At 39.8% G+C, this 22,963-nt stretch overlaps 1 protein-coding gene across 1 annotated transcript in view; it reads left to right on the top strand.

The window, feature by feature from the left end:
* The window catches only part of LOC126359235 (EF-hand domain-containing family member B), a 364,905-nt gene that overhangs the window by 291,230 nt on the left and 50,712 nt on the right, over positions 1–22,963 (top strand). Inside the window, exon 5 of the mRNA XM_050007612.1 lies at positions 2,405–2,587. Within this exon, the coding sequence (XP_049863569.1) occupies positions 2,405–2,587 (183 nt within the window). The remainder of the gene's footprint in view (positions 1–2,404; positions 2,588–22,963) is intronic.

Below are 22,963 nucleotides of genomic sequence, written 5' to 3'. Positions count from 1 at the left end.
CCTAAGGGCTTAGCACACCAAGATTGCATAATGATCCAACTGAATGAATAAAATGGAAGTCTCTTCATTTCTCAAGAAAAGTTCATTATCCAGTGCTGTGACTAAAAAAAGTTTGGCTCGGTGACACCATTCCACCAACATAATACAGTTTGCCGTAGTTCATAAAGATAGAGTTCTGTTATTTCCCACTGTGAGCAATTTTGGTGTGCCCACTTACAGCTTGGCTAAGTATTTAGCATCTGTTCTTAACACTCATGTTGGAAAAGTGAACATTTTATTTCCAATTCTATGATTTTTATTCCTCAATTGAGATATATGTGTCCTGACCTCTTGGATTTGCTTGTGAATCTAGATTTAGTGTCTCTTTTACTCTGGTTCTTTTTGAAGAATCTTTGATGTTACTTAGTGGAAAAATGGCAAAGCTCTGCAATCTTGTGCTGATGTCAACATTTTTTTATCAATGACAATTATTTTGAACACACTGATGGAGTAGTTATGGGGACACCATTATCCTCCATAGTCACCAGTTTATTTATGGAAGATTTTGAAAACAGGCAATTGAGTATGGGATTTTTGAAACATACCTGTTTGTGGAGGTAAGTCAGCAATATGTATATGGTAAGGCTACATCGAATGAATACTCTGAACTGTTTCCTGCATCAATTTAATTGCCTTCATACTAACATCACATTCACAATGGAGGTCAAAATGGGTGTAAGGCCTATGTCTCTAGACATACTGGTCACCAGAACTGTTTCTACACATACTGGACTACAGAAAAGATTATGGGACCTGGGACACAGTGCTTATCAAACATTGATGCATATGGACCAACATCTGCCAGGAACAAACTGCCATCCATCAGACTATTGCACAGGGGACCTGTGAATGTTGGCAATGAAAGAGTATGCTATCTCAGATGCACAGAGCTTGTCAGAAGAGCAGGATTAGCTTAAGTCTGTGTTCAATCAGAACAGCTACACAGACAAAGATGTCTGTTATGCCTTTGAAGTTGGTCCTGCATCAGAACCATAAGAAGATGCATGTAGATCAGTGGCCTTCCTACCACATGCTGGGAGCATTGGGAGCATATCTTTGAAAACAGGAAGAATTTTAAAAAGATATAAAATAAAAAATGTATTTTGTTCAACAGCCAAGATTAGAGAACTCCTTGGTTTGGTTAGTGATGGCTTAGGACTGAGGAAGCCTGGTGTTAATAAAATCTCTTGCTATTGTGCGAAACTGTAAATTGGCCAGACAATTTGAACCATTCAGTACACATGTACTGAACACATAGCCCCATAAGTTTCTTGTAGCCTGAGAAATCTGTGGTAGTGGAGTGCTGTCTTACTGAGGGACAAAGAATGTTGTATAATAAGACATGAATGGTTCCCTTGTGTATTGCTATTGGGACTATGTTTTAAAGGAAGCTATCAGAGTTAGTCTGGCACACAACATTACAAATAGAGACAAGTGTTACACTCTAAGAAAGATTTGGAACCATGTTTCATCTGACAATGCTTATTGACTTGACTGGCACAATAGCGATAGCGATTTATCGTTTTTGCCAGCGTTCATCACTGGATCACCATACATTCTTGTGCACTACTGGACACCAGGCAATATTTCTTTGCACAATCCCTGTTGTTGGCCTTCTGTGTCATATAATAAGGCTGTCATTCATGGCATCAATCAGTGCCAGTGGGATTAGCATTAGTCACCTGTGGAAATATTGTGTTCAGATGATTGCTTGATGTGGCTATAGACACAAGAAGAATATCATCAGTTAATATACCAAGAAAATGTAAGTACTCACAAGATTTGCTGTGCCTTGCCAGCATTTCTAGATGATAATACAACAAACAATAGCATATAATACATTTGCTGTAATTACATTGCATAAACCAGCATTTCATATTTATCTATAAGAAATGTTTTCAGTGGCACTAGCACTTTAGAAAGATAATTATACTTTCTGGTGGGTCTGGTGGGTCTCCTTTTGAATTTGTTTATTTGTGTGTGCCTTTGTTTCCACAAACTTTGCACAGAGCACTTTGGGGTTGGTCTATAGAATTTTCAGTTGGAAGTGGTTTTTTTTTTATGTAGGGAAAGATATTTCCAGGGGAAAAAAACACATCTTCATTTAATTCATAATACATGCCACTTGCAAAACTATTGCATATTTCAACTAATTATACATCTCTCTTAATATTTTCCTCATTCTTCTTATAACAACCTAAATTATGTACAACCACAACATGGAAATCACAAATACTAATAATTTTTACTACATGTTTTAATTTGAAGTATTAATCCAGGTTACAGTTTTTTGCTTTCCACATTTTTTTAAGGTACAATGACTGCTAATGTGCTTCTTTTATCACCTTATTATGTGTCTTTACAGTTACACAAGTCCAAATTTCAAGCATGATAAAAAATTTGGTATGCCAACACCATGGGATGAGACTGGCATTTGGGTTGCAAAGGTTATAAAATGGATAAATAATGAAGAGATGTGTGTAGTAACACGAAGGCAAGCTGAGTATGTTGCACAAACACAGCCCCAGTTAGGAAAAGTACTTCAGCCGTAAGTATTGGAGCCTCCCGCATGATCTCTGTTTACTTAATCGTTTAATGGAAAATCCAGGATGTAATGTAACAATACCAGAGAAGGAAAGTTGCTACTCACCATATAGCAGAAATGCTGAGTCACAGTAGCACAACAAAAATATTCACACAATTATAGCTTTCGGCCATTAAGAAATTGTGTGAATCTTTTTGTTGTGCCTATCGCGACTCAGAATCTTCGCAGTATGGTGAGTAGCAACTTTCCATCTCTGGTATTGTTACTCTATCATTTATTTGCCCTGTTTAGCTATGACTGCCCTGGATCCAGATCATGTTTTCTCTAATTTGCATAAACAGTATCAGAACATAAATGAATTTATAAATCGTGTACAAATTATAGATGTTCATACAACTTTATTTAATTATTATATGACATTGGAATAACCAGAAAGAAGCAAATAAAATTCACCTACTGAAGTACAACAGGCAGAACTATAAGAAATTGCATCACAGTTATGAGTCAAACTTCCTCATGCCACAATTTACACCATTTTCTCATATATCAACCAAGTACTTGTAACATCTTAGTACTAATTTAGCTCCTGGAATTGTTATTTGTTGTATTTGTGCAGTGCATAACACGAAGTTACAGCCCTATTTTCAGGATACATCCATGACATACAGAAGAAAAAGATATGTTATTTGGACATTCGTCTGGAAAAACTTAATTTCCATATTAGAACTCATTTTCTATGACTCTTCGTGGCACATTAGTCATGAAAAACACATAAGACTTGAATGTATCAGCATACAATATCAAACTCTTTCTTACATGAAATTGCATTCACATCACAGGCAGAAAGGTTCTTTGCATGACATACCAGGATTCATTCATTCATTCTTCATTAATATTCACTATGTTCATTAGGTGCAATCAAGAAGAAGAATCTTTAAGGATGTGGTATGAGTCAAGAAATACATTAAAAAAAGCAGCAACTCAAATAAAATGAGCCTGAATGCTGTTTTAAAAATAAATTATCACTTTACTACTGAGTGCTGTTTGTGCTCAAGCTTGCTACGTTTTTAGTTAGAAGATAAGTCACTGACTTGAAAATTGCTGCTTTCTCAGTCTTATAAAACAGCATAAATTTCCTTTACTTCATGTGTGTTGTCACAAATTTTGTCATCTGTCAGATTAAATACCTGCTTTTTATGTTGCTATCTTAAAATCTACCTGATCACAGATTAAATACCTGTTTTTTATGTTGGTAACTTAATATCTACCTAATCACAATAGCATTCTTCATAAAAACAAAAGGGTGTTACTTGTAATGCAGCTGTATGATGGAGACTGCTACATCCCATTTGTATAATACGAATTTTCAAGTCTTTAATCTGGTTGTCAGGTACTGCATAGGAGTGATTAACGAGATAAATTTTTAGTTTTCTTTTGAGTCAGTCTGGACTCTCAATTTCTTGCTTTATGTTGTATGGGAGCTTTACACCAGAGTACATAACCTCAATTTGAACCCTGGACAAAGAGACAAAGCATATATGAAAATTATTTCGTGTCTTGTATTGTAGGATAAAAAGCTCTGAGTTAATGTATTGCATCAAATTCAGCCTGAGCTTTCAATGACTACCACCACCATTGTTGACAGGGGCTAAATCTGACAGTCAACCCTTGACTTAGTTCCCAATAACAATGATGGGGCCAGACATAGAAAGCTTGAGATAAAAATCTAAATCTGACATGCTAAGTTAACCAACAACTTTTCATCCAAGGACTCTCTCACAAGAGACTCCATAACCATGTCTTGTATTGAGACTGTGCAAATCATAGCTCAGCTGAAACTGATGTTTGTTATCAACAAAAACACCCTTCACGAAGTAAATTTTCATGGAATTTGTAAAGAATCCCAAAATTCTTAAAAAAGCTTCTGCAACATGTGTTTTTATTTTATTTTACATAATATTGTTATTACTCACTGGTACTAAATACATACTTTATTTACTTTATGTGTGCTGACCCAGAAGATAATTCCATAACATTACTAAGTGAAAACCTGAAAATAAGTAGTCACTCCCGTCTTTATGTCAATATAATGAGATATTTTGTTAAGAGCCGAACATACTGAACTGAGCTTCTTAATTACTTTAATGTGTGTGTTGACTCTATTCTAACATGTTATCCAGGTGGACCCAGTAGAATTTTACACACAGTGTTCCATTTAGTGTATGACCACTAATGCCTGCTTCTAGTGCTAGTAGGTAATTTTTGCTTGTTTAAAATTGCTAATATGATTCTTTGTGAGATAAAGAGTTAAAGAGTTAGTAGTAAGCTAGTTGTAGCCTTGTTCAGCTATCTCCTGTGATCGATGTGTTAAAGTTGAGTCTGAAGCATTGATTAGCATGCTTCTGCCAAGATCAAATATTACAGTTTTCAAACTTTACTTTAAAGTTTTGGAAGGTTGTTTATGTAGACTTAGAACAAGAGCAGACTCAGTACTGATTCTTGTTGGATCCCAAATGTTATGCTACCCTATTCTGATTTTAGTTTCATTCTTGTGGCTCAGTTTGTGAATATGACTCTCTGGTTTCTGTTGTGACAGAAAAATTCTATCAATGCTTCAGACATGCCATCAGTGCCATAATATTTTAGATCTAAGTGGTGTTCTGTGGTTTATATAATCAAAGGCCTTGACAATGCTACCAAATATATCAAGATTTTTTTTTATCTCTAACAGTGATCCATTTGTGAGGTCTTATATATATATATATATATATATATATATATATATATATATATATATATATATAAAAAACAGAAAGAAACTTCCACATGGGAAAAATATATTAAAAATAAAGATTCCAAGACTTACCAAGCGGGAAAGCGCCGGCAGACAGGCACATGAACAAAACACACAAACACACACACAGAATTACAAGCTTTCGCAACTGGCAGTTGCTTCGTCAGGAAGGAAGGAAGGAGAGGGAAAAATGAAAGGGTGTGGGTTTTAAGGGAGAGGGTAAGGAGTCATTCCAATCCCGGGAGCGGAAAGACTTCCCTTAGGGGAAAAAAAGGACAGGTGTACACTCGCACACACACACACACATATCCATCCGCACATACACAGACACAAGCAGACATATTTAAAGGCAAAGAGTTAAGGGCAGAGATGTCAGTCGAGGCGGAAGTACAGAGGCAAAGAAGTTGTTGAAAGACAGGTGAGGTATGAGCGGCGGCAACTTGAAATTAGCGGAGGTTGAGGCCTGGCGGATATCGAGAAGAGAGGATATACTGAAGGGCGAGTTCCCATCTCCGGAGTTCGGATAGGTTGGTGTTGGTGGGAAGTATCCAGATAACTCGGACGGTGTAACACTGTGCCAAGATGTGCTGGCCGTGCATCAAGGCATGTTTAGCCACAGGGTGATCCTCATTACCAACAAACACTGTCTGCCTGTGTCCATTCATGCGAATGGACAGTTTGTTGCTGGTCATTCCCACATAGAAAGCATCACAGTGCAGGCAGGTCAGTTGGTAAATCACGTGGGTGCTTTCACATGTGGCTCTCCCTTTGATTGTGTACACCTTCCGGGTTACAGGACTGGAGTAGGTGGTGGTGGGAGGGTGCATAGGACAGGTTTTACACCGGGGGCGGTTGCAAGGGTAGGAGCCAGAGGGTAGGGGAGGTGGTTTGGGGTTTTCATAGGGATGAACCAAGAGGTTACGAAGGTTAGGTGGACGGCGGAAAGACACTCTTGGTGTCTTTGTGAAGTATCCTTTATGAAAGAAAAACTTTGGAGCAATTAACAACTTTTCCAACAAAACAGAGGCAGTATTCTATCATAGGCCACTCTCTCAAAAACTTTTGAAACAACTAGAAGGGTAAAGTAGGTCCACAATAACAATTTATGTACTTACCTCCAGTTCTATAATCACTTTGAAAACAACACACTTAAACTCATCAGAAAATATGTCCTCAGTAATTAGCTGATTACAGAGATAACTCAAATGTAGCCCTATCAAGTTCACAGATTATTTTGATCTTCTGCTAGAAATACTATGATAGTGAACACATAAGACTTGAATATACCAGAATACAATATGAAACTCTTTTTTACATGAAATTATTGCTTATAGTGAACTGTTGAGTTGTGTGATCTCTGTATATGTTGCATTGTTGATACTAATGTATGTTTGTAGCACATGTAGTGTCTGTGAAGGTCAATCTAATACATCTGTATTTTCTTGTTTATTTGTGATTGAAGGGAAATAATCATTGAAGTGGTTGGCAATTTCAATGTGTCATCATCTCTGTCACTGCTAATTCCTGGGTCTCAGTTTCATTTGCACCACTATTTTAGTTTTGGAGTGAGGCTTTCCCCAATGTCAGATCCCTTCTTACACCTAATTTTGAAAGACATCTGGTACTCTGCACTTTCATCATTCATACAAATTGTAGGGTCTTTTTTATGTTAATGAGGTACCATATTTACCTGATCGCTTGATGACATATTTTCTCAAATTAGTGATTCGAAAAATACAGGGTCATCTTATGTTCTTAGATGTGGCTACCATAGTTGAAATTTAATTTGATAATTTCAGAATGTGGGGATGGGGAACAGTGGCAGTGGCTTGAGTAAGCACTAGGGCATACATAGGGAGAGGAGCGACAAGTGGGACAAAAACGTCGACTTGCTGCCAGCTATGGGAATGACTCCCAGTACTGAACTTTTTGTGAACTTCTACAACATGGTAGTCTATGTGAATCCAAATGAACAGGTTCTCAACTATAGTGCACAACTGGCACCACAAATGCACAAATATTCAACAATAGCACAAATTTCTACAGGAGGCAAATTAATTCTAATATAAGTATGTGCTCACAGAACACTCAAAAACACAGCTCAGCAAAGGAAACACAACACTCAACAGTGATGCCACCACTCCATAGCACTGTTAATTTTCAAAGTTGGCAGTGATGATGAATCTGTCTCACCTCAGTGTTCTGATTTCTGCTGATTCAGCACTCAACTTGCTTAGAGTGTCAATACTGTCACAACAGTAAATTGTATTGATCAGATAATGGATCTAAATCACAGTCATGTATCTTCTGAAATATGAGGGTGTATGAAAACACCATTCACAAGTGGTTCTAGCCAACAGTATGGTGCTACTTTAAACTTAATGGTGATTCCTGAAGCAGAGGCCACAAACAATTGTGCAAAAGAAGAAGATTGTGTGGCACATGTGCCTAGTGTGAATAAATTAAAAAGTCCATATTATACATGCCTAAATTTTCAAGGACTAAAGAAGGGAAGATTTTATGAGTTGAGGCAGCAGGTTGTGCAGTACATGAGAAAAACACAATGAAGGCTTCTTGATTACTCATGACATCAGAATTAAGGCAGTCTAGATAAAGAGTAATTTCCTCTGAAAGCAGCCATATCATTTACTGTCTCAGCTGCAATCACTGCACAGCTTTTTATGTTGGTATGACTACCAACTAGCTGTCCACCAGGATCAAAGGCCATCACCAAATTGTGGCCAAGAGTAAAGTAGACAACCCTGTGGCTCAACATGCAGCTGAACATAAGACACTTGATTTCAGTGGCTTCTTCACTAGCCAAGCCATCTGGACCCTTCCCTCCACCACCAGCTTTTCTAAACTTTGCAGTTGGGAGTTATCCTTACAACACATTCTCTGCTCCCATCATTATTCCAGCCTCAACCTACAGTAACATACTGTTCCCACAACCTCCACCCAACAGTTTCCACCTCTTCTGTCCATCATCTCCTCCCCATTCTCATCTCCCACCCTATTTATCTGTAGCTCTCTGCTAATGCATCTGCCCATCCTTACCCATTCCTCTCCTTTTTTCTCAGCCTTCTTGCCCCACAACCTCCTGACACTGTGCCTGTTGGCATCCTAGTTCCTGCACACTCCATCAGGCAGTGTTCGTCTCTCTCCCCATCTGAACACTACTATCCTTTCCCCTTCCCCACCCACTCCAGATTGCTGCATGCATCCCATGTGATAGTTGTATTCTGGCCCAAGGTGCTCGAGTTGGTGGTCAGGTGTGCATGAGATGTGCTTTCTTGTGTGTCTGAATGGTGTGTGTCTCTCTTTTAGTGATGAAGGCTGTGACTGAAAGCTATGTAAATGTGTTTTAATTGTGCCTGTCTGTGACTTGACATGTCTTCTTTACAGTAAGTAGCAATCTGTTTTTTCCTACATTGTTGACCTTTATCTTTAGCATTCATCCGTAGTGCCACATTTCGAAAGCTTCCATTCTCTTCTTGTGTGAACTGTTTATTGTCCATACTGGGAACAAACTAAGCATAGTTTTAATTTTCCCCAGAAATTACTGGTGTTCTCTTAATAAGGAAAGCTGAAGTAATTTGCCAATGGCTTCCACATGCTGCTGCATGAGGAAGATTATATCTTTGCTCAAAATGAATCTCAATTTGTTAATATTGGGGTGAAATAACCATCATTTTTGGAAGTTACATGCTGTTTATAATGTTGAAGAAAGGAGTTGCAGATTTATGATTTCCTTCAGTTACTAACATGTCACCTATATCATTTCCACACATTGGGACTGGCATAAGCTATTGTTCTAAGAAGCACCAAAAATGGTTGCAGTATTTGCATTTCTGGATGAAAGAAACATGAAATGATTCATATCAAAAGAAGTGTTTATCACCAAAAACCTTTGTGCTTCCTCATCCAATAGAAGATATAACTAAATATCCAAAAGGCATACTTGGTAACAATCATTTTAATTCCATAAAAAATCCTAAGGCTACAGCAGAGGATAGGGATCAAGAAATGTTTGACAATTGACTGTAGAATTAAAATCTCCTGGTATGCAGCCACAGAGAACGTGAAAAAGCTTCAAAAAAAAAGGGCTTAAGATTACCAGGAAAGTGTGTTAGTTACCACACCCTTCATATTCTGATCTTTTGCCTACAAAAGAAGCCATTCCTCTGCATGTGATCTTAAATGCACACTGTTGTCACAGTGTCATTTTTGTTCAAGTACCATGATAAAGAAATGATTACTACCAACAGATATCTATCACTAACACAGTTTATGAGGTCACAGTATGTTTCATTCACACGGCTACCACCTACACAGCTTGTTCATTTTCAGCTGTGTAGTTCTTGCTACTACTTTGCCACTGTATTGCAGGCATTTAAGCAAATGTGCTATTTCACTGAAGGCTTCAAATTTTTGCAAGTTTCAGCCAAGTGAGAACTATGAACAGTTTGTGAGGCACACAAAAATTACACATTATACTACTAAAAATAAATTTATCATAAACATAGTTCTGTAACAACTTGGTGTGAGTGGGGTTGCTATGGTTTAGTGGTGGTGGGGTGTCAGGTTGTGGAGGTGGTGGCCAGGGGTGGCTAGGAAAAATCCGCTGCAAGACACAGTATATTTTATTTCATCTTGAGCTACAGCATCAGATTGCTGTGACATCCGTCGACATGTCCTCTGCAGACATGTCATCCACTGGTGGCACTGATGACATTGTAAGGTTGCAGTGGTGGGATGGCCATTAGCTGTCCATATCCTGCTTAGCTGACACTGTTTACCCCACTCAGCAGCTCATGTCTGAGTAACAGTATGTGGCCCCGAATGAGCAGTGCCTGCTGGATTCTCCTAGGCAGCCATAGCTACTGGGTTAGGAGCTCATCATTGTGTGGAAAGGTAGCAACAGTACTCCCCTGACTGTGTACCATTGCCCTCTACAGCAGAAGTTTGGTGCTGCCATGGAGCCTGCGAGATGGCTCATCCATTGTGTCATTGTTAAGTCCACATGTATACATAGAATGATGTGAACGCCTGCTGGATTCTCCTAGGCAGCCATTGCTACTGGGTTAGGAGCTCACCATGGTGTGGAAAGATGGCAGCAGTACTCCCTTGACTGTGTCCCGTTGCCCTCCACAGCAGAAGTTTGGTGCTGCCATGGAGCCTGTGAGATGGCTCATCCATTGTGTTATTGTTAAGTCCACAGATGTGGACATAGAATGATGACCTTGTGTGGTGAAGATGCCTTGTCAGACCTGTGTTGGATGCTGGTTGGCCCATACCACAATGGAAACTTGTGTGGAGCTGATGTTGCAAAGGGTGCTGCCAACAGTCCTAGAATCAGAGAGTATTTATAGTGGTTAAAAATAGCACACTTGTTGCGCCCATACATTGCTTTCAGACATGTTCAAATAAACACCCCTGTGTCTGCATGATGTGGAAATACTCTGCAGCCCAGCTTGTCGTTGCAGGCCTTTTTTGGAATGTCACGATGATTATATCTCCCCTTAGCTGAGTGGTCAGTGTGACAGAATGTCAATCCTAAGGACCCGGGTTCGGTTCCTGGCTGGGTCGGAGATTTTCTCCACTCAGGGACTGGGTGTCATATTGTCCTAATCATCATCATTTCATCCCCATCAACATGCAAGATGCCAAAGTGGCATCAAATTGAAAGAGTTGCACCCGGTGAACGGTCTACCTGACGGGAGGCCCTAGTCACACGACATTTACACTTGACACCATGACTGTGTGGTTTGGCCCAGCCACCTTGCAGTCTACAGTCAGGCTTGCTTGTGAAATTACATATCATTGCCTCTGTACAGCCTGCTTGATTCAATGTTGCAATGGAGCTGCTTTTGATTCAGTAATACCCTAAATTTAGTGATGGTATTACATATATCCCCTCACTGAGTAGACCCAGACTCCAGGTCTCAACCCATGAGCAGTCTGCAACGGAAGACTTCACATAAAAACTCACTACATAGGTTATTTACCATTTTCATCTTGCATTAAGCAACAAAGCTCTGAAGATGAGACGCACCCTTACAATTCTCAGTGGACTGGCTCATTCATCTGTCCTTATGCTGCTACAAAAAAGCTGCATTCTCATTTGAGCTACCTCTTAAACGTTAAATCCTCCAAAACATGAAAAGACTATTTCCATGAATATCCCTTCATTTTTCCCTTATGGCATCCTACAACAATGCTGGTTTCAACACTACTCAGGTCAGTTGTCTTTCTAATCACAATTAATTATACACTACAATACAACTCACTTAGTACTAAACCTATCTTCTTGCACCCCTTGTACCTTCTCACGTATGAACAGTTGACCAGTCCAATGGTATCTGATGTACTGAAGGACTGCACAGATGAGTGGCCCTCTGCCTAAGGTAGACAACAGCTGCACAAAACAGAGTCATCATTACTACATTGTCAATGGTTGTAATGCTTATGGTCCTAATCATATGCCACGACTCCTCCAGATGTTGCTGTACTAGTGGTATTTGCTCTACTGAAACATGTTCCTCACATGTGTCTATTAGCCAGTTTAAGAAGAGGATTACATTAGGATCTAACATTTCATTCAAGGAGGTCAGATTTCTCATTGGAAGGATCGCTAGTGGCTTCCCTGTTCAGTACAACCATTGCTGCATAATGTTCAAGAGACTGACTGGTAAAAAGTGTGCATTGTTATGTCACTGTCTGCTCCTTTAATAATTATTCCACTCCAGTGCAGTTCTAAACATTTAGCTCCCAAGAGATTACTTTGCTTATAGCAGTTCACCATTTAAATTTTGATACTGTTTACAGAATAAACCTAGTGTGAATCTGCATTCTAAAAATAAGGCTGTAGCTTCAGGACATCATGTGGGCAATCCTGACTTCTGCTTTCCCTAAACACAAACGCATCTCACACATGCTGATATAATTATGCCCACCCGTGTTGGGCAGATGGTAACCCTCTCCCATTGACAATGCTCAAGTTTTGTTAGTGACATGACTGCATGACTATCACCATCTTCTGCAATCAGCAGTACTTCCTATGTTTTTACTCAAACAGACTTCCTGGAGATACCCCACTATAGTGGGTGTGCATGTATGGGATAACATTTAAATATGGTTCACCTGTTGCTAATTGAAAATTGTATTAATATATACAACCATGCTATATCTGCCCTGATCTCACCACTGCTATGTGGCAATACAGTGTTAAATGCGAATTTTTAACTAAAAGTTCCAGTTCTAGCAGCAACTCGTTCTGCACTTTTCAGTGGCCTACCAAGAACTGATAGAGGATTAAGAGAAATGAACTCTGCTGCCCATGTGATGCATGTAAGACTGCTTTTAGTAACTCTGGCACCACTACCTGAGTATCTCAGAAACTATTGGCTAAAGATTGCAACCATCTTGCTACTGAGACACAAAGGAATTACAGACATTGGCTGCAAGTGGACATTGATTTAAATCAGTGGGATAGGTTGCAAATTTGTGCCAGACTGGGTTTCGAACCCAGGCCTCCTGTATACAAGACAGATGCCCTGACCACTGTGCACCTAGACACAGTGGCCATAGCAACTGCACCAATTCCCATAGCACACCTCCCATCAGATCCAAATTCTCAACATATCTACACACTACAAATGTAGTTGTTGCCCAGTATTTTCATTTCTTGTGACATTTCGCAGATTCCTGCAAGAGTTCAAGCCTGGTGTGCATCTGCACTAAAGAGATCATTGGCTGCCCTCAATGGAGGAGATCTCACTGGTGAGTATGTTGCACAAAACAGAGTCAACACTAACACAGTGCCTTTGGTTGTGATGCTTCTGGTGGTCCTGCTCCTCTCAGTATTGCTGTACACGTGAGAGCATTTGCTCTACGAAACACATCACTCTTGTGTGTCTATTAGCCAGTTTAAAGACAGGGTTAGATTAGGATTCAATGTTTCATTTAGATAGATCAGATTTCACAGTGGAAGGATCATTATTGGCTCCTCTGGCCAGTACAACTGCAGTTGCATAATGTTCAACTTTTTTCCTTTGTAACAGAAGCTGACAGGTAAAAGGTCTGCCCTGTTATGTCACAGTCTATCTTGATAATAGTTATTCCATTCCCGTGCAGTTTCAAACATTTAGCTCCTGCTCATAGCAATTCACTACTACAAATTCAGTAATGTTTACAGAATAAACCCAGCTTGAAGCCACTTGCTGAAAATAGGATCACAGCTCCACAAAATCGTGTGAGCAATCCTGACATCCTGCTTTACCTACATGCAAATGCATCACCACCCAGGTCAGACAGATGGTAACCCTCTCCCTATAACAATGCTTGAGTTCTGTTAGCAATATTACCTCATGACTACCACCACCCTGAACAATCAACAGTACCTCCTATGTCTTTACTTGGACAAACTTTCCCAAGGTTCCCCAGTTTAGTGGGTATGCACATATGGTGTAACATTTGAATATAGCTCACCCATTGCTAATCAGAAATCATATAAGCAATACAGTCACACTGCATCCATCCTGATCTTGCCACTGCTATATGGTAATACTGTGGCAGATTTGACTTGTCAGGTTTAACTACGAGTTCCAGTTCCAGTAGCAACTCCTTCTCCACTTTCTGCAGGCTTACCAGGAACAGATCCAGCATTAACAGAGCTGGATTCAGCTGCCTATGTGGTGATGTATGACTTCCTATACAAAATATCCACCTGTGCCTGTGTAACTTCCAGGTCCCGATTCACAGCATACACTGTCATCTGTACCCGATGCATTATCTCCATTGTTTATGTTCGTAATTGCCATATTTTGTTCAATACCGCTTGTTCCAAACTGCTTAACTGTTAAGTATGCCATTCCAGGGCAGCATTATTCCTCCGTGCTACATCACTCACTCACTCACTCACTCTACACTATCCTTCAGTTCTTGAATATCACAGACATCTGTGGTTACAAAAACCATTTTCAGTAATCTACCCCATGTCAACCAACCTCACAAGTGTTGCTGTACCACATGAGGCACTACTTCCACAACCTGCTGCATTTGTTCTCACAATTGTTCATATGACTGGTGCAACCTACCATAATCATGCCTCATTTCCTTCAGTATGTCTTTACCTTTCATCTCCCTCCATAATTCCATAAACACATTATCCAAACAGCCCACTTTCTTATGCAATTCCTGAGTATTTAGGATCAGCTTCCATGACCAACAATGGTGTGCGAGTTCTACATCTTCTTGTTTGTGAAAAGTACTCCATTTCCAATGGTAGTACCTATAGCACTCTAAACCAATCCTGGTAAAGAGGAGCAACACTCCCAAGATAACGATTCCCCTCATCTTCACTTCAACCTGCAGCAAAATGGGAATCCTGCCTTTGAAAGGTCTGCTATCTTGTAGCAGACGAAAATAAAATTCAGCTCTGAAATACCTAGGTTACACACTAATGATCTACAAATATAACATTGTATATAACTTGAACTAATCTCCTTCCTCCTGTTCTCAACTGATATGCTGATCACTTATGCTTCTAAGTAACATGTACATTCTAACACAAACATAAACTGTCAAGCAGCAGTGGCCAGCCGAGACAGAAGCAGCAACAGGGAAGTAATCAATTTTGTGACTTTTAAGAGTTCCTAACCAGGAGCAAATTTTATAATATCATCTGTGTGCTTTAATAGTTTAGCTTCTTGAGTTTCTGCATGTTTTTAATATATAATAGCTACAGTTCTTGCGTTTTCATTTGGGTCATAAAGTAAACTGATGTTGTGACATATTACAAGTTCCTAATTGGGGGCAAATTATTTAGTTTAGCCTGAGTGCTTCGGTAGTTGGGTTTTTGAATCTCTGCATATTAATAGGTGACACTTCACTCTCAGCTTCAGGCTGTGATGGCTTTGGTTAAACAGCTTGAGGCTGCAGTGGATGGGCACCACTGTTGTGGACCGGCCATGGGGTTTCAATGGTCGTCCAGCATGTCAAAGTCTTCCGATCAGTCCTCATCAGTGCCCAGCTCAGTTCCTGCTCGCACTGAGGTTGACCCCTCTCCTGTGGTCGAGTGGAAAGTAGCCCCAGGACATAGCAGGAGGCAAAATACTTCCCAGGTGGCCGCATGTAAGGCCTCCCTGGTTTGTCTGACAGACAGGTTCCAGATCTGTCTTTGGCTGACACTGTCGCTGACCCAGATGCTGTCGTCTGTCGTGTTTCAGAGGAAACCTCTTGGCTTAGAAGATCTGGACAGTCACAGAGGGTGGGATTATTGATAGTTGGGAGCTCCAATGTTAGGCGTGTTATGGGGCCCCTTGGGGGCAAGGCTGCCAAGATGGAAGAAGGGAAAGAAAACCAATGTGCATTCCACATCCATACCAGGTGGAGTCATTCCAGATGTGAAACGGGTCCTCCCGGATGCCACGAGGAGCGCAGCATGCAGCCAACTGCAGGTCATTTCTCACGTCAGTACTAATGATGTGTGTCACTTTGGATCAGAAGCGATTCTCTCTGGTTTCAAGTGGCTAACAGAAGTGGTAAAGTCTACCAGTCTTGCTTGCAAGATGAAATCAGAGCTAACCATTTGCAGCATAGTTGACAGGACCAATTGTGGATCTCTTGTTCAGAGCCAAATGGAGGGTCTGAATCAGAGGTTCAGATGGTTCTGCAACCATGTAGGTTGCAGATTCCTCGACTTGCGCCAAAGGGTGGTTGGGTTTCGGGTTCTGCTGAATAGGTAAGGTGTCCACAATACGCAGGAGGTGGCTACACAGGTAGCAGAGGCTGTGTGGCATGGACTGCACAATTTTTTAGGGTAGAGGGTCTCTGGAAAACACAAGAAGTTCTTCAGTCACAAAGGGTGCAGGCTGAACACAGGAAGAATGTAGATACAGGAACCATTGGTTGTAGATGTTTTGGGAAAGTACCAGAGCTCCAAGTGTTAATAGAAAACACTGATGCTCAAATCATTATAGGCAATAAAAGGTGGCTAAAGTTGGAGATAAACTCAACTGAAATTTTTGCAAAGAGCCTAACACTGCTCCAAAAGGATAGGCTAAACACAGTCGGCAGTGGTGTGTTTGTTGCTGTGAGAAGTAGCTTATCTTGTCGCATAGATAGTTCCTGTGAGTTAGTATGGGCAGAGGTCATTGTTGACAACCAGAATAAAATATTAATTGGATCCTTTTACCAACGTCCCAATCGAGATGATACAGTGGCTGAAAGGTTCAAAGAAAGCCTGAGTTTGATTTCAAACATGTACCCGACTCATACGAGTATAATTAGTAGTGACTTTAATTTACCCTCAATATATTGGCAAAAACACGTGTTTAATTCCAGAGGTATGCATAAAACATCATCTGAAATTGTGCCAAATGCATTCTCTGAAAATTATTGCCAGCAGTTACTTCATGGGCCCACACAAATACAATTGTGAAACCATACTTGACCTCTTAGCAAAAAATAATCCCGAGTTAATAATGAGCATAAAAATGGAAGCAGGGATTAATGAACACAGGGTTGTTGTAGCAAGACTGAATATTGTAACGCTAAAATCCTCCAAAAATAAATGAAAAATATACCTATTGCAGTGTTACGTGGCTTTATGCTTAATTGTTGTTGCGGTCTTCAGTCCTGAGACTGGTTTGATGCAGCTCTCCATGCTACCCTATCTTGTGCAAGCTTCTTCATCTGCCAGTACTTACTGCAACCTACATCCTTCAGAATATGCTTAGTGTATTCATCTCTTGGTCTCCCTCTACGGTTTTTACCCTCCATTCTGCCCCCCAAAGCTAAATTTGTGATCCCTTGATGCCTCAGAACATGTACTACCAACAGGTCCCTTCTTTTTGTCAAGCTATACCACAAACTCCTCTTCTCCCCAATTCTATCCAAACTCCTCAGTAGTTATGTGATCTACCCATCTAATCTTCAGCATTCTTCTGTAGCACCACATATCGAAAGCTTCTATTCTCTTCTTGTCCAAACTACTTATCATCCATGTTCACTTCCATATATGGCTACACTCCATACAAATACTTTCAGAAACAGCTTCCTGACACTTAAATCTATACTCATTGTTAACAAATTTCTCTTCTTAAGAAACACTTTCCTTGCCATTGCCAGTCTACATTTTATATCTTCTCTACTTCGACCATCATCAGTTATTTTGCTCCCCAAATAGCAAAACTCCTTTACTACTTTAAGTGTCTCATTTCCTAATCTAATTCCCTCAGCATCATGCAACTTAATTCGACTACATTCCATTATCCTCGTTTTGCTTTTGTTGATGTTCATCTTATATCCTCCTTTCAAGACACTGTCCATTTCATACAACTGCTCTTCCAGGTCTTTTGCTGTCTCTGACAGAATTACAATGCCATCAGCGAACCTCAAAGTTTTTATTTCTGCTCCATGGATTTTAACACCTTTTCTTTTGTGTCCTTTACTGCTTGCTCAATATACAGATTGAATAGCATTGGGGAGAGGCTACAACCCTGTCTCACTCCCTTTCCAACCACTGCCCTGTCCCTCAACTCTTATAACAGCCATCTGGTTTCTGTACAAATTGTAAATAGCCTTTCGCTCTTTGTATTTTACCCCTGCCACCTTCAGAAATTGAAAGAGAGTATTCCAGTCAACATTGTCAAAAGCTTTCTCTAAGTCTACAAATGCTAGAAACGTAGGTTTGGCTTTCCTTAATCTTTCTTCTAAGATAAGTCGTAGGGTCAGTATTGCCTCACGTGTTCCAGTATTTCTACGGAATCCAAACTGATCTTCCCCGAGGTCAGCTTCTACCAGTTTTTCCACTCATATGTAAAGAAATCGCATTAGTATTTTGCAGCTGTGACTTATTAAACTGATAGTTCGGTAATTTTCACATCTGTCAACACCTGTTTTCTTTGGGATTGGAATTATTACATTCTTCTTGAAGTCTGATGGTATTTCTCCTGTCTCATACATCTTGCTCACCAGATGGTACAGTTTTGTCAGGACTGTCTCTCCCAAGGCCATCAGTAGTTCCAATGGAATGTTGTTTACTCCGGGGGCCTTGTTTCAACTCAGGTCTTTCAGTGCTCTGTCAAACTCTTCACTCAGTATCGTACCTCCCATTTCATCTTCATCTACATCCTCTTCCATTTCCATAATATTGTCCTCAAGTACATTGCCCTTATATAGACCCTCTATATACTCCTTCCACCTTTCTGCCTTCCCTTCTTTGCTTAGAACTGGGTTTCCATCTGAGCTCTTGATATTCATACAAGTGGTTCTCTTTTCTCCAAAGGTCTCTTTAATATTCCTGTAAGCAGTATCTATCTTACCTCCTGTGAGATACTCCTCTACACCCTTACATTTGTCCTCTAGCCATCCCAGCTTAGCCTTTTTGCACTTCCTGTCAATCTCATTTTTGAGACGTTTGTATTCCTTTTTGCCTGCTTCATTTACTGCATTTTCTCCTTTCATCAATTAAATTCAATATTTCTTCTGTTACCCAAGGATTTCTACTAGCCCTCGTCTTTATACCTACTTGATACACTGCTGCGTTCACTACTTCATCCCTCAGAGCTACCCATTCTTTTTCTACTATATTTCTTTCCCCCATTCCTGTCAATTGTTCCCTTATGCTCTCCCTGAAACTCTGTGCAATCTCTGGTTCTTTCAGTTTATCCAGGTCCCATCTCCTTAAATTCACACCTTTTTGCAGTTTCTTCTGTTTTAATCCATAGTTAATAACCAATAGATTGTGGTCAGAGTCCACATCTGCCCCTGGAAATGTCTTACAATTTAAAACCTGGTTCCTAAATCTCTGTCTTACCATTATATTATCTATCTGATACCTTCTAGTATCTCCAGGATTTTTCCATGTATACAGCCTTCTTTCATGTTTCTTGAACCAAGTGTTAGCTATGATTAAGTTATGCTCTGTGTAAAACTCTACCAGCAGCTTCCTCTTCCATTTCTTAGCCCCAATCCATATTCACCTAGTATGTTTCCTTCTCTTCCTTTTCCTACTCTAGAATTCCAGTCACCCATGACTATTAAATTTTCGTCCCCCTTCACTACCTGAATAATTTCTTTCATCTCATCATACATTTCATCAATTTCTTCATCATTTGCAGAGCTAATTGGGATATAAACTTGTACTACTGTAGTAGGTGTGGGCTTCGTGTCTATCTTGGTCACAATAATGCATTCACTATGCTGTTTGTAGTAGCTTATCCGCACTCCTATTTTTTTATTCATTATTAAACCTACTCCTGCATTACCTCCATTACCCCTATTTGATGCTTAATTACAGTCTTACTATTTTATCAGTTGATTTGTTTTCACCACGTAATGCCCACTGTTTATGTCCTTCTTCGTTGCTGAGCGATGTATCACTTTTCGTTCTGACGCACAACTCTACTTTTCCTATATCTTTACTACTTTTTATCTATATAAATGATGAACTATTGGTTTTGCCGTTTAACAACTTTTTAATAACTGTGGAAGTATTGCAGGCATTGGGTCCCACCTAATGTGTCACCTGCCTATACGTTTTACATGAACCTTTCAAGACTCCATTGATCTGTTTCCAAAGAGAAAACAGAATGTCTCTTCCTTTGATGTTGTCCAACAATGACCTAGGAAGCTTGACACCCTCGTAGCCCAAGCTCTTCCGTGGCTCATGGTAGTTTGCAGCATTCGTTTTTTTCCTTGCCCACTTGTCACTACGTCGAACTTTCGTGGTGATCGTTGGGCAACGTCTTCCACGTTATCTGCAACATAAATAAACTTTCTTCCCATAGTATTTATGAAAACCCAAAAATAAACTTAAAGAACTTAATAATAATAACTGTTCTTACAATTATTCATATAAGTTTTGGTCGAGTTAATGAGTGGTGGGACAGGGCTAAGCCTTGTGACATCACACTATTTAAAGAAAGCTGATAAAAATTCACTTGATGTCTTCTTGAGACAATCTCCACTCTTTCCAAATTAATAATATAGGTGTAGACCAGATGTTGCTTGAATTCAAAGAAATAGTATCAGTAGCAATTGAGAGATTTATACCAAATAAATTAACAAACAATGGAGCTGATCCTCCTTGATACACAAAACGGGTCAGAACATTGTTGCAGAAACAACAAAACAAACAGCCAAATTTAAACAGACACAAAATACCAAGATTTGTGATCTTTTACAGAAGCTAGAAATTTAGCACGGATTTCAATGCGAGATGCTAATAACAGTTTCTAAAACAAAACTTTGTCTCAAAACCTGGCAGAAAATCCAAAGAGCTTCTGGTCGTATGTGAAGTATGTTAGCAGCAAGAAACAATCAATGCCATCTCTGCACGATAGCAATGGAGGTACCTTCCAAAATGCCTTCACAAAAAAACACAAAGTAAATATTCCAGAATTCGAATCAGGAACAGCTGCCAACATGAGTAATGTAGAAGTAAATATCCTTGGAGTAGTGAAGCAACTTAAGTCACTTAATAAAAGCAAGTCTTCTGGTACAGACTGTATACCAGTTAGATTCCTTTCAGAGTATGCTGATGCATTAGCTCCATACTTAACAATCATATTCAATCGTTCACTAGATGAAAGATCCAGATCCAAAGACTGGAAAGTTGCACAGATCAAACCAATATTCAAGAAAGGTAGTAGGAGTAATCCACTTAATTATAGGCTCATATCAATAACGTCGATATGCAGCAGGATTCTGGAACATATATTGTGTTCAAACATTATGAATTACTCAAGGAAAATGGTCTATTGACACAGGTTGACATAGGTTTAGAAAACATCATTCTTGTGAAACACAACTAGCTCTTTATTCGCATGAAGTTTTGAGTGCTATTGACAAGGGATTTCATATCAATTCTGTATTTCTCGATTTCCAAAAAGCTTTTGTCACTGTACCACACAAGTGGCTTGTAATTAAATTGTGTGCTTATGGAATATCGTCTCAGTTACGTGACTGGATTCGTGACTTCCTATCAGAGAAGCCACAGTTCTTAATAATTGACAGAAAGTCATCAAGTAAAACAGAAGTGATTTCTGGCGTTCCTCAAGGTACTGTTATAGGCCCTTTACTCTTCTTTATCTATATAACTGATCCCCCCCCCATGAACCATGGACCTTGCCGTTGGTGGGGAGGCTTGCGTGCCTCAGCGATACAGATAGCCGTACCGTAGGTACAACGGAGGGGTATCTGTTGAGAGGCCAGACAAACGTGTGGTTCCTGAAGAGGGGCAGCAGCCTTTTCAGTAGTTGCAAGGGCAACAGTCTGGATGATTGACTGATCTGGCCTTGTAACAATAACCAAAACAGCCTTGCTGTGCTGGTACTGCGAACAGCTGAAAGGAAGGGGAAATTACGGCCGTAATTTTTCCCGAGGGCATGCAGCTTTACTGTATGATTAAATGATGATGGCGTCCTCTTGGGTAAAATATTCCGGAGGTAAAATAGTCCCCCATTCGGATCTCTGGGTGGGGACTACTCAAGAGGATGCCGTTATCAGGAGAAAGAAATCTGGCATTCTACGGATTGGAGCGTGGAATGTCAGATCCTTTAATCGGGCAGGTAGGTTAGAAAATTTAAAAAGGGAAATGGATAGGTTTAAGTTAGATATAGTGGGAATTAGTGAAGTTCGGGGGCAGGAAGAACAAGACTTCTGGTCAGGTGACTACAGGGTTATAAACACAAAATCACATAGGGGTAATGCAGGAGTAGGTTTAATAATGAATAGGAAAATAGGAGTGCGGGTAAGCTACTACAAACAGCATAGTGAACGCATTATTGTGGTCAAGATAGATATGAAGCCCACACCTACTACAGTAGTACAAGTTTATATGCCAACTAGCTCTGCAGATGACGAAGATATTGAAGAAATGTATGACCAAATAAAAGAAATTATGCAGATAGTGAAGGGAGACGAAAATTTAATAGTCATCGGTGATTGGAATTCAAGTGTAGGAAAAGGGAGAGAAGGAAACATAGTAGGTGAATACGGATTGGGGCTAAGAAATGAAAGAGGAAACCGCCTGTTAGAATTTTGCACAGAGCACAACTTAATCATAGCTAACACTTGGTTTCAGAATCATGAAAGGAGGTTGTATACATGGAAGAACCCTGGAGATACTAAAAGGTATCAGATAGATTATATAATGGTAAGACAGAGATTTAGGAACCAGGTTTTAAATTGTAAGACATTTCCAGGGGCAGATGTGGACTCTGACCACAATCTATTGGTTATGAACTGTAGATTAAAACTGAAGAAACTGCAAAAAGATGGGGATTTAAGGAGATGGGACCTGGATAAACTGAAAGAACCAGAGGTTGCACAGAGTTTCAGGGAGAGCATAAGGGAACAATTGACAGGAATGGGGGAAAGAAATACAGTAGAAGAAGAATGGGTAGCTTTGAGGGATGAAGTAGTGAAGGCAGCAGAGGAACAAGTAGGTAAAAAGATGAGGGCTAGTAGAAATCCTTGGGTAACAGAAGAAATATTGAATTTAATTGATGAAAGGAGAAAATATAAAAATGCAGTAAATGAAGCAGGCAAAAAGGAATACAAACGTCTCAAAAATG

This window comes from Schistocerca gregaria, chromosome 1 (assembly GCF_023897955.1).
Source record: "Schistocerca gregaria isolate iqSchGreg1 chromosome 1, iqSchGreg1.2, whole genome shotgun sequence".
NCBI lineage: Eukaryota > Metazoa > Arthropoda > Insecta > Orthoptera > Acrididae > Schistocerca > Schistocerca gregaria.
The sequence above is the reverse complement of the archived record's forward strand: the minus strand, read 5'-3'. Positions and strand labels throughout refer to the sequence as shown.